Source organism: Zootoca vivipara, chromosome 7 (genome assembly GCF_963506605.1).
Source record: "Zootoca vivipara chromosome 7, rZooViv1.1, whole genome shotgun sequence".
NCBI classification, from domain to species: domain Eukaryota; kingdom Metazoa; phylum Chordata; class Lepidosauria; order Squamata; family Lacertidae; genus Zootoca; species Zootoca vivipara.
Genome location: NC_083282.1, coordinates 92969031 through 92986203, shown reverse-complemented (window position 1 = coordinate 92986203; position 17173 = coordinate 92969031). Strand labels below are relative to the sequence as shown.

The following is a 17173-nucleotide window of genomic DNA, read 5'->3' as shown; positions in this document are numbered from 1 at the left end:
CAGGGTTGTCAAGGGCTGGCTTGCAGGAGAAGTGATTACTGCAGCCTCCATGCTTGGAGGACATTGGAGTATCAGGCTGAGCGGGAGGCAGATGTCTGCATCTCAGCCTGCTGGAGAAAGGTGGCTGGGATTTCCGGCTCGCCACTCTCGGGCCACCGGGCACTGCAGGGCAGGCCAGTAGTCGAAAAGCATTGTCCTCTCTATCTGTGTGCTCTTTAAGACGGAGCGTGAGCAAGCTGTGTGAACCTGGCACGACTGTCTTGCCTTTCATGGTCAGGAGTAACCTGGATCAGGAAATAGGCCCATCCTGACCAGCAGTAATGCACAATCGCATGCTTAGGACTGTGCAGACTTTGGAACACTCTCCCACAAGAGGCAGCCATGGCCACTGCCACCAACCAACATGGGTGGCTTTAAAAGAGGATTAGACAAGGAGGAGAGGCCTATTGAAGGCTACTGGCCATGGTGGTTATTCTCAGTTGGAGATAGCAGTGCTTCAGGATGCCAGTTGCTGGAAACCACAGGAAGGGAAGGTGTTCTTGTGCTCAAATCCTGCTTTTGGGTTCCCCACACACCTCTGGTAGGCTACTGTGAGACCCAGTATGCTGGACTAGATGGGCTATTGGCCTGATCCAGCAGACTGTTGATACGTGATCCCTGGTGCTCCCAGCGACTTGAGCTCCTAAAAGGAGCGGAGATTCTTTTTGGATCCAAAGGTGCTGTAAGGACCGAGTCGGGAGAAGGCAGCTTTGCATGCATTGACCGAAGGAGTCGCACGGTGACAGTCCTGCCAGAACCCCAAGGGTCCCCCCCTTCCTCTTCCCTACAGCTACCCAAGAGAGATGCAAACCGCAGCCTGATGTGCAACATAGTGTTTTATTGCATGGAGGGAAAGAACAAGACTGCTTAAGAGGAGCTGCTGGAAAGGCCACGCAAAGAGGCTTGGGTCCAATCCAGTCTCGGCTGACCTGGTGACCTCGGCTGCGCTGGCAAGGGCTGCCGGGGTCTGTAGTCCAGAACAGCCAGAGGGCACCAGGTTGGCAGGGGCTGGGCCAGTCTCTCTGCAGTGGAACGGAGATGCCTGGTGCACATGCTCGACCTCCTCCTGCAGCTCCAGGAAGGCAAAGGCACATTGGGTGGATTTGGGAAGGCTCGGGCCAAGGGGAGGTGATCCAAAGGGGACTGGTAGGGGCATGGGCAGTGTGGGAGGCGTCACACCAGCTGCCACCTTCGGGGCGGCCAATTCTGCCTTGAACGTGCAGGATCCACGGCTGCCTCTCCCCGACGTCCGCCTCCGCGCTCTACTTCTTCCACTCGTTCTTGTCGTAGTCCCACTTGGAGGAGAAGCCGTCCACAGGGTTGATGCGCATGTCCAGCATGCGCTTGATTTGCTTGGCCTTCCACTCATCGCTCAAGGTGTGCGGCTTCGGGGGGTACACTGTCAAGGCAACGGGGGAAGGCCGAGTGAGGAGGGCAACAGAAAGGTAATGAGCAGGTCACAGGGAAGGTTCTCCCGCGCTGGTAAGGAGCCCATAGATGGCTCCCAAACCCTGTTGTTCCAGGGTGATCAAGGGGTAGAAAGTAGTTTGTTTGCTTTGGGGGGGGGAGGGGTGTGGTGGTGACTGGAAGCTGTGGCCTTCTATATATGGCTGGACTCCAACTCCCATCAGACCCAGCCAGCATGGCCCACAGTGAGGGATGATGGGATGTGTAGTCCAGGAACATCTGGAGGGTCTAGGTTCCCACCCCTGGTGTATGGTTGTTACTCCATATGTAACACCAAAAAAGTGGACGGGGGCCCAAACACACACCCTGCCTTGGGAGCGCAGAATAGAGCACAGCAAAGTTCCTAGTTGGGCTACAACCTTGACCACATCCCTGCTCAGATGTCAGTCCCAGAGAGTTCAAGGGATAGGGATGTGTAGGATGGAAGATTTAATTGATAAGTATCCTGTAAGTACCTATCAAACCTGCAGCTCGTGGGTGCCATCTTAGCCTGTTTAAAGACAAATCCTCTTACGACCCAGCCACACCTTAATAAAAAGCAAAGCAATTTCATCTGAAGTTTTTGAACAAGAGGTTGGATGGCCATCTGTCAGGGATTTTTGCAGGGCTAGATGGCTTGTGGAGTCCCTTCCAACTCTAAGGTATGAGCTTTCGTGTGCATGCACGAAAGAAGTGTGGTATCTGAAGAAGTGTGCATGCACACGAAAGCTCATACCTATGACAAACTTAGTTGGTCTCTAAGGTGCCACTGGAAGGATTTTTTTTATTTAAAATAAAAAAATTCCTTCAGTAGCACCTTAAAGACCAACTAAGTTTTTATTTTGGTATGAGCTTTCGTGTGCATGCACACTTCTTCAGATACACTTGAAACAGAAGAGTCAGACCCTTATGTATCATCTAGTCTGACCCCCCTGCAATGCAGGAATATGCAGCTGTCACATACAGGGATTGAACCTGCGACCTTGGCGCTATCAGCTCCAGCATTCAGCTCTATGGAATGTCCCCAAGTTCTAGCGTTATGAAAGAGGGAGGGGGAAAGCTTTCTCTCTCCCATTTATCCACACCAGGCACACCCATGACCCCTTTCACTTGCCTTTTCTCTGAACGAAAAAGCACCAAATGCTGTAGCCTTTCCTTATGGGAATGCTTCTGAATGCCAGTTGCCACAGGAGGGGAGAGATGCTCTTGTGCCTACAAGAATCTGGTTGGCCGCTCTGAGAACAGGATACTGGACTAGGTGGGCCACTGGCCTGGTCCAGCAGGGTCCTCTTTATGTTCCTACAGGGGAACTGCTCCACTCCTTGCCCTTCTCCAGCTCTGCAACATCTTTTTTTTCCTTTTTCCTTTTTTGCCTGCCCTATGAGAATCCATGGCAAGTGACTGGGCCCACCCTTAGCTTTCTAGGTGCACTTGGAAAAAAAATGCAATTCTGCATCCAAGCAAACTGAACTGTGCCTGGGATGAAGTTTTCTTCTGCAATCTCCAGCACAGCATGCAGAGTGAGAAAGTGGGTGTGCTCATTTCTCTGTGCCCCTCTGTGCCCTTTGCCACTGGGCTGTGCGCACAAACTGGGCCCCGGCGGCCCTGTGGGTTTTCTACGCACCAGGCAAGCCCCGTGAAGGGGAACAGCCCAGAGCTGTTGTTGCTGCAAAGGCAGGCAACAGAACTGGCCTTTCTCCTCCTTTCCGAGCCCGCCACCCCCCCCCCCGGCCATTCCACACCCCTCACTTGGCAGATGGGCTGTTATTGCAAATCCAGGAAAACAGCTCCATGGGCATCAGACCAGTGCGAGGAAAACAGCGGCCCCTTTGTTCCTCCCCACCCTGATTTCCAGGAGCGCAGGGCTGACATGGCTGGCTGTGGGTTGTTTACTCCCCAATGGTCCAGGAACATCAGCTGTGGGCAGAGAGGCCTGGCCTGGGGAATGGCTGGGGTGCGGAGCTACCGGTAGGAGAGGCGTAGGCTCCCTCTGCTGGAAAGCGTCTTCCAGCAGCAGGAATCATAGAATCCTAGAGTTGGAAGAGACCACAAGGGCCATCCAGTCCAACCCCCTGCCAAGCAGGAAACACCATCAAAGCATTCTTGACATATGGCTGTCAAGCCTCTGCTTAAAGACCTCCAAAGAAGGAGACTCCACCACACTCCGTGGCAGCAAGTTCCACTGCCGAACAGCTCTTACTGTCAGGAAGTTCTTCCTAATGTTTAGGTGGAATCTTCTTTCTTGTAGTTTGAATCCATTGCTCTGTGTCCGCTTCTCTGGAGCAGCAGAAAACAATCTTTCTCCCTCCTCCATATGACATCCTTTCATATATTTGAACATGGCTATCATATCACCCCTTAACCTTCTCTTCTCCAGGCTAAACATACCCAGCTCCCTAAGCCGTTACCCAGCTCCCTAAGCCGTTGGAACGCTGCAGAAACCTAAAAGTTAGGTAATTTCCCAGCTGTGGATGCAAGGCTTGAAGCAGGCACCTTCCAAGTTGTTTGATTTTATGCCTGACATGGGGGCAAAGCGATCTAAGTGCTCAGACCTGTCGGAGGCGGTAGTGAAGCTGAGCATTGGAAGAAGATTCAGGATAGGTAAAAGGATGTGCTGCTTAATGCAGCGCAGAGTTAATCTAGGGGACCCGCTCCCCCCAGGAGGCAGTGATGGCCGCCAACCTGGATGGCTTTAAAAGAGGCTGAGACAAGTTCATGGAGGAGAGTGCTATTGATGGCTACTAGCCAGGATGGCTGCTCTGCCTCTACAGCTGGAGGCAGCAATGCTTCTGATTACCAGTTGCTGGAAAACGCAGGAGGGGAGAGTCGTTCCTGTGCTTGGATCCTGCTTGCAGGTTTTCCGCAGTCGTCTGGTGGGCCACTGTGAGAAGAGGATGCTGGACTCGATGGGCCAATCGGCCTGATCCAGCAGACCCTCTTCTTACGTTCTTAAGAGATCACAACTCCCCACATCCTGGCTACATTTATGGTACATTCGCTTCTAGAAACCCCAGGAGAGCTCTGGTTGTCCCGTCTCGTAAAGGATTGTGCAGAGCTGGGAATGGTTCAGAAGAGGGCAGCCTGGATTATCCGTAGAAAGGAAGGCTTGAGGCTTTTTAATTCACGCATCCACCCACACTTTGACACACATATATTTAAGGCGGTGGAGGCTGAATGTTCAGTAGAGCAGAATGTAGCCGTGGAGTCTTGCCTTGGCCAGATGCACTGCTCCACTTCAAGCTGCAGAGGTTGGAACCCTGTTTTTGAACGCTCTTGTTATCAATGTAAAATAATAGTAATCTGCCTGCACTTGGAAATCCAGCACATCAAGACATGTTCCTCTGATCCGCTGGTTTTCTACTGGTTTTCTTTCCCTGGTGTGCTACATTTCTGCTTGGTTCAACACCCATGAGTATTCAGATGTATTATCCGCTCTGAAGCAGCCCAGTCTAATTGACCCACCTAATTCTGACCTCATTCTGCTTCATGTATAGATTTGGCCTAAGTGGGGAAATGGCATTTACCGAATCACGAGCAGCGAGAACCAGGAGCGAAGGTTGCTTGCCTCAAGACCTCTTTTCCCAAGCTATTATGTCTTAGCACTGAGGCAGCCTGGAGAAATCATCCATCAAGAATGGTAAAAAGAAGAAAGGGAGGGAAGGAAGGAAGGAAGGATTCAAGCAGCCAAATTGGCTGGATTTCCACCGATGTCTCACCTACCGAGACAGATAAATCCAGCCTGGTTCAGACACAAAGGAAGAAAGAGGTCCTGTACAAGGAATCTTTGCCTGGGAGGGGAATCTGGGTAGGTGCTGCTCCGAGTGAGATGTCTACCTTGGGCATCAATTTGGGGAGGGGCCGCGTAGCTCAGTGGTAAAGATGATGCATCGCATGCCAAAGGTCCCTGGTTCAATCCCTAGCACATAGCTGCCAAGTTATCCCTTTTTTAAAGGGATTTTCCCTTATGCTGAATAGGCTTCCTCGCGAGAAAAGGGAAAACTTGGCAGCTATGCCCTAGCATCTCCCATGGGGAAAGCCCTCTGGGGTGGAGAATTGCTGCCAGGCAGAGTAGAATCACAGAATCAAAGATGGTGGAGTTGGAAGGGACCCCCAAGTGTCATCTAGTCCAACCCCCTGCAATGCTGGAATCGCAGCTAAAGAATTATTGGCAGGCACCCATCCAAACTCTTATTTAGAGTCCAGCACCTTCCGAGTTAGGCTATTTTTACACAGGAACACAGCCAGCTAGCTTATACAGAGTCCGCCATTGTTCCACCTAGCTCAGTGCTGACAACACTGGCTGGCAGCAGCTCTGCAGCATTTCAGACAGGGGCGTTCCCAGCCCTACCCAGAGATGTTGGGGATTGAACCGGGGACCTTTGTCATGCAAGGCAGATGCTCAAACTATGGCCCTTCCCTGTGAGAGAGGCTTCCAGCCCTCTTGGGTAGATGAGCCCATGATTTGGCTCAGCATATGGTGGCTTTGGAAACAAAACCACCCCTGAATTCAAAGTACTTTCCCCAGCACAGGTGAGGCTCTGTGCTTTCAGCAGGAGCAAAATTCCACAGGTGAAGCCACCATCTGGCCCAGCAATGCGGCTGTTGGAGGAGGCAGCACCGGTTGTATTTCTGCCCGCCTTGGAAGACTCACAGATGCCCAGGAGAGGGTGGGAGCTCTATAAACACCACTGGGGTTCTCAGACGCCGCCCCCCCTCCCACTTCCGTACCATGGACTCGTTGCCACCAGACAATCAATCCCGTGAAGCCGATGAAAAAGAAAATTCCTCCAAGGATTGTCTTCCACTCCTTAGAGGGCCTGGTCATCTCTGCATAGCTCTGGTGAAACTTGAGCCGGTACACTGCAAGGCAAGCGCAGCAGGGTCAGGATCCACGGCACCCACCTCCCCTGCTCAGGCTCTCTGTGCCTTCACTTGCCTGCCCCTCCAAATGATTGGCAGGGGGTGCCCTGGCTGTTGTCTGTCTCCCATGCAGGTGTGCTGGGCAGCCAAAGAAGGCAGCTCCAGGCAAGAGCGGAGCAGAAAATTCAGAAGTGCAAGGTCCCCTTTGTGAACACCACAGCCATGCCCCCTACTAAGATTATCCAACCATCCTATCATTATACAATAATAAGAATTAAGAGATGCATGGCAACAATCAAATCAGATCTCTAAGTGATGCCTTCCAGCTAGATCCGCTGTTTTCTGCAAATGATTTGGAGTGCTCTGATATTTTATTTTGGAGCACCTTAAGGTGTGTTTTCCCTGACGTTACATTTATACATAGCGGAACTTGCCCTCCATTCTCTTGAAAACGAAGTGCTTTGTCTTTTCATTGTTCCTAAATGCTTAGCTTTGGAGCAGAGAGAAGAACAGCTCTCTGTCCTTCCTGCAAACCTTCTCCAGAGTGACCCCAGGAGCCCATCCTCAGACTCACCTCCTTTCCCTCTGATTGGCTCTGAGGGTGAGAAAGCCTATTCTCACTGGCTTAAAAGCTCTCCTTCCATACTGATGAAAATTCTTCAGCACTTTGGAGCACATGCTCTCCAAATTTTTGTTTGCAATCTTTGCTCGCTCGCACATTTTTGTGAGCAATTGCTCCAGATATGATGCATTTTGTATGTTAACTTTCATTTATACGCTCACTTTCCCCCTAATGGATGCATTTTTATACACGTGGCATAGCTGAAGAACTATAGTGGGCACCCATCTGTCTTGAGAGACAATGGAGTGTGCCTCCGAGGGTGAAGTCGAACCGCTGCATAAGCAGCACTGAAGTAACCTCCCTGGGGTCTGGAGGTCCTGGGCTGCCCAGACTACAAGACCACCCCCTCTTGGCCTTGCTGAGGTGGTCCAAAGGAAAGCAGAGCAATACCTTTGGAGAATTGCATTGCAAAATTCAGCTAAGTGTGAATTTCTGAGGGTGGCCATATCTCCCTTTATTGCAGAAACTGTGATTCAGCTTTAAACGTGAACTGAGTTAAATTTCTCCCACATCCCAAAAGGCTGGCCACTTAGGGTGCAGCCTCTATCTTGTCGGTCTAGTGTGGCTTGACCCTACAGAGGCTGCCCACAAAACATCGCCCACCCACCCACCCTCCTGGATGGGCCCGTCTGTTGCTACGTACGAGCCACTTTCTCCTCGTTGCTCAGCTGCTTCCAGGATCCTTTCTCTTTCTCCTTGAGAGCATTCTGCGAAGTGTCCAGCTCCTTGCAGAAGGGGATGTCGGGAAGCGGGAAACTGCGCTTGTCATAATACATAGGCACCGAGAGATCTTCTTGGGCTGCGACTAGGGAGAAAGAGGAACAGCAGAGAGGAGCCTCAGCATGGCTTGGACACATCCCCACACCAGCCATGAGGGTGGCCACTTATGCATTCCCCCCTCCAAGCTAAAAAGTTGTAATTTTTGCATTAAAATGGCATACAACCGCTTGCACGAGCAGCATCCTGTACGTGCATGTGCGGCATCCCATATGGACTGCACATGTGCGGCATCCTGTACGGAGTGCGCATGCGCGGCAGCCCATATGATCGCTGTGTGAGAGGCAGTCTGTATGAATGGCGCGAGAGAGCGGCAAAGGAGCCCATACGGACTGCGTGCGCCCTCGGCCGCTCTACAGCTGGGGGGAGGCAGGGGCCATCTTGTCACCCCCCCAGAGTGGCACCTGGGGCGGACCGCCCCCTCCGCCCCCCACTTTGTATGCCCCTGCTCTTGACACCCCTTCAAATTAGAGGCTTGTAAAACAGGCTACATGGTCTAGCTAGGGTTTTATACAACTTTGAGCCATGTGTGTGTGTGTGTGGAGAGAGAGAGAGAGAGAGAGAGAGATGTGTTTTGCCCTTTTCCCTTGTGCCAAAGCATCCCTCCAGATGTTTTGCACCATCATCTCCAAGGAGCACATCCGATGGACAAGGTAACCATTTTCTCTGATAAAATGAAACACAGGGAGGCTTGTATAAACCCAAGCAAGCCGAATATTACTGTGGAAATAAACGGCAGTAAAAACAGCATCATAGACGTCATCAAAACACAATCCTTCTGGCGACAGCGGGCTCAAAACAGGATTGCTTTTTAAGTCTTGCATTCTTTTGAGCCTGGAGTTAAACTGCTCAGAGAGGATTCTGCATTCCCTATAGGAGAATTCTGCCCATATCACAGGCCATCTGATGGGGAAGCTTAGCCTGTTTGTGGTGGAGATCATTCTATAGGGGAATAGCTCTGTGCTCAACTGCTCCTCATAAGGCTTGGTTGCCAAAACCTTTATCCTCTTAGTCGTCCTCCTCTGCCCACCTTCCAGTTTGTCAACCTCCTCCTTAGATTGTGATGCCCAGAATTGGACACAGTATTCCAAGTGTGGTCTGACCAAGGCAGAATAGAGTAGGCCTATGACTTCCCTTGATCTGGACACTAGACTTCTGTAGATGCAGCCTAGAATATCGTTCATTTTATTTGCTGTTGCATCACGCTGTAGACTCATGTTAAGCTTTTGGTCTACTAAGATCTCTAGATCCTTTTCACCTGTCCCGCTAAACCAGACGTCCCCCAGCCTATATTTGTGCATCTGATTATTCCTGCAGAACCTTGCAATTCAAACTGCTGATAAGTCATTGTCGGGTGACTAGTATTCTAGTGTATTTTTAACTCAACAAACATACCACCTCGGCTTTGAAATCAGCATTTAAATCAGCTGAGTAAATAAATATAACGAGAACCAGAAGCTACATGTTCAGCCTTCCGCAATATGTAATGATTGGGGATGGGGCTCAGCAGAGATCCTTTTTATGGAAACCGGGGTGTCAAAAGCAGGTCCCTAATTTTGTTTGCAAAATGCTGGTGAGTTATATGGGGGGGGGGTTCGCTGCTGCTGCATTTTCAGTGTTTTATCTGTTGTCTTTGCAATTCTTCCAAATATATTATTACTAGTGTAGTTTGCTTCCTTAATTATACTGTGTCAATGCAATGTTACTGTTTTCGCCATTACGGCGATTAGCTCTCAAGTGCAAGTTGTAAGGAGGGAAGATCTCTTGTGGCTGGCTCCCTCTTTTCCGCCTCCTTTTTGGGTTCAACAAGCTGCAAAGGTTTTGTAACTGGGTCACATTGGACTGCTTAATGCAGTCTTCATAGAATTGTAGAGTTGGAAGAGACCCCCAAGGATCATCTAGTCCAACCCCATGCAGGAATCTCAGCTGAAGCATCAATGGAAGACGATCATCCAATTTCTGCTTAGAAGCCTCCAACGAAAAGGCCCATTCTCATGTTGCCACCCTCTGGACCTCTCATGGAGGAGGCACACGAAGAAGGGCCTCAGGTGATGATCTCCGGGTCTGGGTAGGTTCAAAACTTAGAAGAATAGAATCGTAATAATAATAATAATAATAATAATAATAATAATAATAATAATTTATTATTTATACCCCGCCCATCTGGCCGGGTTCCCCCAGCCACTCTGGGCGGCTTCCAAAAAAACAGAAATTCTAAAATACAGAAATCCATCAAACATTAAAAGCTTCCCTAAACAGGGCTGCCTTGAGATGCCTTCTAAAGGTCTGGTAATTGTTCTCTTTGACCTCTAGTGGGAGGGCATTCCACAGGGTGGGTGCCACTACCGAGAAGGCCCTCTGCCTGGTTCCCTGTAACTTGGCTTCTCGTAATGAGGGAACCGCCAGAAGGCCCTCGGAGCTGGACCTCAGTGTCCGGGCAGAACGATGGGGGTGGAGACGCTCCTTCAGTTATACTGGACCGAGGCCGTTTAGGGCTTTAAAGGTCAACACCAACACTTTGAATTGTGCTCGGAAACGTAAGATTTGGACAGGTCCCTGCGGATCCAGCCCCCTCATCCAGCCCCCTGCAATGCAGGAATATGCAGCTGTCTCCTTTGGGGATCGAAAGGGACGTCGTTTTGTGGTTTGGCTCAGGTGCCAAAATGTCCCAGGTCGGCCCTGGGTAGGATCTGCATTCTATACAGCAGGCACGTCCAACAGGTAGATTGTGATCTACCAGTAGATCACGGGATGTCTGTGGTAGATCACTGCTAGATCACTGGCACCCCTAAAAAAAGCTCACCCAAAATTTTCCTCCTCCCTAAAAAAAGCTGAACTATGACCTGAAGCCCTAAACAAAAATGGGCCTCCCTCCTAAAAGAAGCTCAACAAGTTTGACCTAAACCCCCCAAAACAGGGCTTCCCTTCCTTAAAAAAAACTCAACAGCTTTGACCTGAACCCCCCAAAAGGGGGTAGATCACTCCCAGTTTTTAACTCTGTGAGTAGATCAGAGTCTCTTGGGAGTTGGCCACCCCTGCTATACAGGCTTGGAAAGGTAAAGGAAAAGGTAAAGGACCCCTGTCTACTTGCACTGGCATGCTTTAAAACTGCTTGTGGTTGGCAGAAGGTGGGACAGAGTGACGGGCGCTCACTCCATCGCAGGGATTCAAACCACCAACCTTCTGATTGGCAAGCCCAAGAGGCTCAGTGGTTTAGACCACAGCGCCACCCAAGTCCCTACTAACACCCAGGGCTGGGCAACACACTTCCCTGCATCTGAAAAAAAGGTAAAAGGTAAAGGACCCCTGGACGGTTAGACACATCTTCCCCATACATCTATAGCAACACGACACCACTTTCAACAGTCCTGGCTTCCCCCAGGGAATCGTGGGAACTGAAGTTTGTTCTGGGAGCTGAGAGCCGTTAGGATGCCCCTATTGCTCTAAGACGGGTCAGCAACCTTTTCCAGCCGTGGGCCAGTCCACCGTCTCTCAGACCATGTGGTGGGCCGGACTATATTTTTTTGTGGGGGGGAAATGAACGAATTCCTATGCCCCACAAATAACCCAGAGATGCATTTTAAATAAAAGGACACATTCTACTCATGTAAAAACACGCTGATTCCTGAATTGTCCGCAGGCCGGATTGAGAAGGTGATTGGGCCGCATCCGGCCCACGGGCCTTAGGTTGCCTACCCCTGCTCTAGCCATGCTACACCCTCCCCCTCCGGTTAGAAGGGGACCACTTGCCTCGAAGGACAACAGGAGCAAGAGATGCCGGCAGGAGCTTCACTTACCATGCCCACCGTGCCCATGGGCTGCTCGGACACCAGCAGCAGCCAGGACCCTTCTTCCGGTCAGGATGCCCACCCGCAAGGACGGCAGCGACAGCATCTGCAGGGCCAAGGGATTTGTTACAGTAAAAAACAGTGCAAGTGTAAGAAACCGAAGAAAGGGGGGAGGGGAGTTGAAATATGATGTGGAAGGATTCAAATTTATGTTGCAATATGAAAAGTATAAATAGAATCATAGAAGCATAGACTCATAGAATCATAGAGTTGGAAGAGACCACAAGGGCCATCCAGTCCAACCCCCTGCCAAGCAGGAAACACCATCAAAGCATTCTTGACATATGCCTGTCAAGCCTCTGCTTAAAGACCTCCAAAGAAGGAGACTCCACCACACTCCTTGGTAGCAAATTCCACTGCCGAACAGCTCTTACTGTCAGGAAGTTCTTCCTAATGTTTAGGTGGAATCTTCTTTCTTGAAGTTTGAATCCATTGCTCCGTGTCCACTTCTCTGGAGCAGCAGAAAACAACCTTTCTCCCTCCTCTATATGACATCCTTTTATATATTTGAACATGGCTATCATATCACCCCCTTTTTTTAAAAAAAGGGAATTTATTACTTATTGATTTATCATATTTTTATCCCACCCTTTTCTTGCTCAAGGTGGTGTACATAAGTCAGTGACCAGAGCAATAATCATAGAATCAAACGATTTTAGGTTTGGAAGGGAACACCAAGGATCATCTAGTCCAACCCCCAGCAATGCATCCAGCTGAGATTCCTAGATGGACTAGGTGACCCTTGAGTTCCTTCCAACTCTATGATTCTATAATTCTATGATTTTTTTTACATTCTTATCCCACCTTTTCCTCCAAGGAGCTGAAGATGGTGCATGTGCTGCTCCCTTTCCCATTTTATCCTCACGACAACCCTGTGAGGTAGTTTAAACTGAGAGAGAGAGAGAGACACACACACACACACGGCCATGCACATTAAATCTATGTTCAGAAGAAATATCTGGAAAGGACTGGTAACCATGTCGTCTGGATATGGTTCACAATCTAAAACTGTTCAAAGCAAGGACATGAGAGCAAAGCTGAACCTCCATGTTCAGGGGTTCTCTACCGCTGGTGACCAGATGCTGGGAATAAATAGCAAGAGAGAAGAAGCCTTTTGCTCCGCTTGTGAGCTTTCTGGCCGCGGCTGGGCTCGGAATGCGGGGCAAGGTGGACTTTCCGGGAATTGCACTTTTTACGCTCCAAAGTCCAGCTCTTTGTGACACAGGACCCGGGGGCCCAGGGACGTGTGTGGGAAATCCGCCAAGCGGAGCACTCGTGTGGGGTGCGCATCGTGCCCTGGACAGAGGGACACCCTTCCGACACTCTCCAAGATCTGCCACGTGGCAGAAGAAGCTGCTTTCTTAGTGGCCGAGTAGAAAGAGGGTTGTTGTGAACATAAGAAAGGACCTAAGAAAGAGGGTTTGCTGGGTTAGCCCAATAGCCCATCTTGGCTAGCATCTTGTTCTCACAGGGGCTAGCCAAGTGCCTGTTATGGGAAGCCTGCAAGCAAGACCCAAGCACAAGAGCATTTCTCCCCTGTTGCCGTTTCTTTTTTCTTTTTGTATATATTTCATTTATTAAATTTCCTGTTTCACAATTTAAAGTACTCATTTTTACATCCTTAATATATCAATGACTTCCCTTCCTCTCTTTCCACGGTTCATTTTACATATCATAAGTCCCTGCATATTTTACAGAAACTATACCATTCAGTATTCCATTATTACCGGTACATCCATCAAAACTGATTTATACTGTTGAATTTATCTTAATGCTGTCAGCATTTTCAGCTATACACAGTTAAAGGTAAAGGTAAAGGGGCCCCTGACCATCAGGTCCAGTCCTGTCCGACTCTGGGGTTGCGGCACGCATCTCGCTCTATAAGCCGAGGGAACCGGCGTTTGTCTGCAGACAGCTTCCAGGTCATGTGGCCAGCATGACAAAGCTGCTTCTGGCAAAACAGAGCAGCGCACGGAAACGCCGTTTACCTTCCCGCCAGAGCGGTACCTATTCATCTACCATGTTTCTCATATTATAAGACACGTCTTATATTTATGTTTTCCTCAAAAAAAAACCACTATGGCTTATTTTCAAGGAATGTCTTATTTTTTTCCTCCTCCTGCTGCTGCGGCCGGCATTGCTGCTGCGCCTATCACTATGTCTTATTTTCGGGGTATGGCTTATATTCCTTGAATGCTTAAAAATCCTGCTATGGCTTATTTCATGGGTATGTCTTAAAATATGAGAAACTGGGTACTTGCACTTTGATGTGCTTTCGAACTGCTAGGTGGGCAGGAGCTGGGACCGAGCAATGGGAGCTCACCCCGTCACAGGGATTCGAACCGCCGACCTTCTGATCAGCAAGCCCTAGACTATGTGGTTTAACCCACAGCGCCAACTGGTTACACAGTTATTTCCCATCTATTCAATAAATGTTTTCAAACCTTCTCTAAACGTATGTTCTTCTCGTTCTCTTATTCTATATGTTAAATCTGCAAGCTGCGCATATTCTGTCAGTTGCCATTTTTCTTCACTTGGGACCTCACTCGTTTTCCACTTTGGGGCTAACAAACCATGGGCTGCAGTAGTAGTGATGCTGCTGCTGCTAATATTTGTAATAATATTTATAATTTATTATTTATACCCCACCCATATGAGTGGCATACATAAATAACCTTTTTTGACGCCTGGGAATTTCTGTCTGAATTATCCCCAACAGAAAGGACTCTAGGTGTTGTTGTTGTTTTTGGAAAATACTTTTAAACTTCTTTTCCAATTCATTATGGATCATTTCCCAATACTCTCTTACCCTTTTACAAGTCCACCCCATATGAAAGAGCATTCCCTCAACCTCTTTGCATCTCCAGCACTTATATGCATGTTTCCAGCAACTGGTATTCATAAGTATTGCTTCCTCCAACTGTGGAACAGAGCTGGTAGCTGGTAGCCTGGTTATGGCTGGTACCCTTCGATAGCCCTCTCCTCCTCCATGACGGGCCTCATTCGATCAGGGGAGCTTAACCTATCCAGGGCTATGTGCACACCAAGCCTTCAAATCACATTTAAAGCACATTGCCACTCCATCATCACAATAAATTGTTATCAATATTTATTACATTTCTTCATCGCTTTTTTTGCCACGGCAGCTCCAAGCAACTTACAATTTTTCATGCGTACATTAAAACCAGCCTTAAAAAAATCTAAAAGGCAAAATCTTTTTTTGTTTTTATGAACAACATTCAGGGCCGTCTTTAGCACATGTGCCGCCAGGGTGCAAAGATCCACCCAGCGCCCCCAAATTTAGTTATTTCCACGTGCATGGCACCGTTGAGAATGACAAGCGCCGCCGTTGTGAATGACAAGCACCGGCGCGGCGCATATTTGGTAAATGAGCGCACAAAGTTGAAAGTCCTTTAGTGAAACAGTAGGTATACATTTCAGTAATACCTAGGTATATACCGTGTTTCCCCCAAAATAAGACACTGTCTTATATTTACCGGTATTTTCCTCAAGAAGACACACTATGGCTTATGTTCAGGGGGTGTCTTATTCCAGTGGGAAGGGCTCCGGGCGCAGCACAGCATGGCTGAGGGCAGCAAGCTTTTGCCGGGAGGCACTGCATGCATGTCTTGTTTTCGGGGAAACACGGTATGTATTTTGTTTTTCTAGCTTGATCAAAATTATTTATTATTTCATAACAGGTAGATAGTTAAGAGCTTAGGCGGCTTCAGTGGTGGGAGCCTGCCCCCAGAATTCAGCGCCCAGGTGCCCTGCACCCCGGGTGTAGACGGCCCTGACAACATTAAAACATCCCAAGCCAATGCAAAGACAAAAAAGGGTTCCTTTTGCCTGGTGCCTAAAGATATGTAATGACAGTGGCAGGTGAGCCTTTCTGGAGAGAACTTTACACAAGCGGGGAGCCACCACTGAAAAGGCTCCGTTCTCGTGTCACCCAACTTGTGGACCTCCTAAGAATCCTTGGAACTATAGTTCACCCCTTACAGAGCTCCAGTTCCCAGCCTCTTTAACAAACTACAGTTCCCAGGATCCTTGGGGGGAAGTCACATGCTTTAAATGCATGGTGTGTGTGCAGCCCTGGATAGGTCAAGCATCCCTAATCCTGCAAGTCACACCACAGCCCTCTTTCCACCCAGCTTCTGTCGACGCCTGGAGGGTGTCAGATGCCTGAGATACAAGCCCTGCCCTGGGTGGGTGGAAGGGAGAGAAGGTGGCAGAATAAATGGTCCACCCGATGGCAGCTTCCTCGGTGCCAGAGGCCTAGAGATCTGGCTACCCTAAACACCTGAAACCGCCTTTCTTCAGCCAAACCTGCTGTACCTCGGCCAGCAGGAGTGAAAGTGGCCTGCCCCCCCCTCCAGCGTCCCAGCAGCCCCTGGACCTGGCCGGCAGCCACCAGAGAAGGTGGCCGCTGTCGAGGACCTGTCCTGTCTGACCTCTAGGCGCGGAGAAAGGCACCCGAGGCAGAGAGAGGGTTCAGGGTGGCCCTGGACCTGGGGAACAGATACCCCCAAATCTCTTGCTGGGCACTGTGGAGGAGGCTTTCCTCTGCCCTGGAGGATTCCAGACAGTTTTTAAAGCAGAGATAGGATCCATCTGTTTGACATTTTGGGGATCCAAGCGGAAGCTTGTGGGGGGCACAGGAAGGGGAGTTGCCCTGGCATTGCCGGGGGAGGAGAATGGAAGCCAAGCTTTGGCTTATGATGCCAAACTCTTACAAAGTTACTTTGTTCCCGAAGAAATTCTGGACTCCTCCATTCAAGGCCTGGAGGAGAGCAAAGAAAGTTTCCAAGGCGAAAGGAAACAAGAGACACAGCAGGAAAAAAATGCGTCATGGGAGCGCAGTGCCCAAACCTGGGTCCACTGGGCAGAAATTTGGGGCAGAGGAGGCATCAAGGGGGCAAATCTGCCTCCCCAGAGCCAGGTGGCAACCGGACTTTCCCGTTATGTGCCGGGGCCCTGAGCCCGAGCAGGAGGGCAGTTCTCCCTGCCTGGCGGTTCAGAGATGCCAGCACCTACCTAGCCAGGCCGTTGTGCCCCTGGCAGAGCTTGGAGGAGGGTGAGAGGGAGGGTACTCACCGTGGGACAAGCAAGGAGCTGGAGCGGACGACGTGGGAAATGGAGGCAACAGGCTTTCTCCGAGTGCAACTGCCGGGAGGCTGGCAAGCAGCCAAGGCACAAAACAGCTGCCAAAGACTCTTATTATAGAACAGACCCCGGCGCAGGCAGGCAGATGGAGGGATGTACCAGGCCACTGCCTGGCTGGCTGGCTGGCTGGCCCCTTCCCTTCTGCAGCCCCCTGGCTCCAGGAGAGGAGGAGGACAACAGGGGGGGGCTCTTCATCTGCAGACACCCCCCCTCCCTGCCCCCAGTATAGAGCATTTGCAAGGGCGGCCGGTTAGGAGGAGCAAGGAGAGCAGAAAGCAGGACTTGGACAGAGGCCAGAGGCCAGCCAGACACCCCCACCCCTTCCTGTACACAAACGCTGCTACACACTCCAAGCTAAAAGTCCTTGCAGCATTTGGAGAAGGGGGGGAGGGAGAGCTGGAGAGGTGGTTGTTTT

At 50.0% G+C, this 17173-nt stretch overlaps 1 protein-coding gene across 1 annotated transcript; it reads right to left on the bottom strand.

Moving 5' to 3' along the window:
* Positions 1-862: 862 nt before the first annotated feature.
* On the bottom strand, positions 863-16985 carry LOC118088131 (cytochrome c oxidase subunit 4 isoform 1, mitochondrial). Its single transcript, XM_035121353.2, has 5 exons — positions 16690-16985; positions 11542-11638; positions 7611-7772; positions 6214-6345; positions 863-1438 (listed from the first exon to the last, which is right to left on the bottom strand). The coding sequence occupies exons 2-5, from the start codon at positions 11636-11638 to the stop codon at positions 1302-1304; spliced, it is 528 nt and encodes a 175-aa protein (XP_034977244.1). The 5' UTR covers positions 16690-16985; the 3' UTR covers positions 863-1301.
* Positions 16986-17173: the final 188 nt, after the last annotated feature.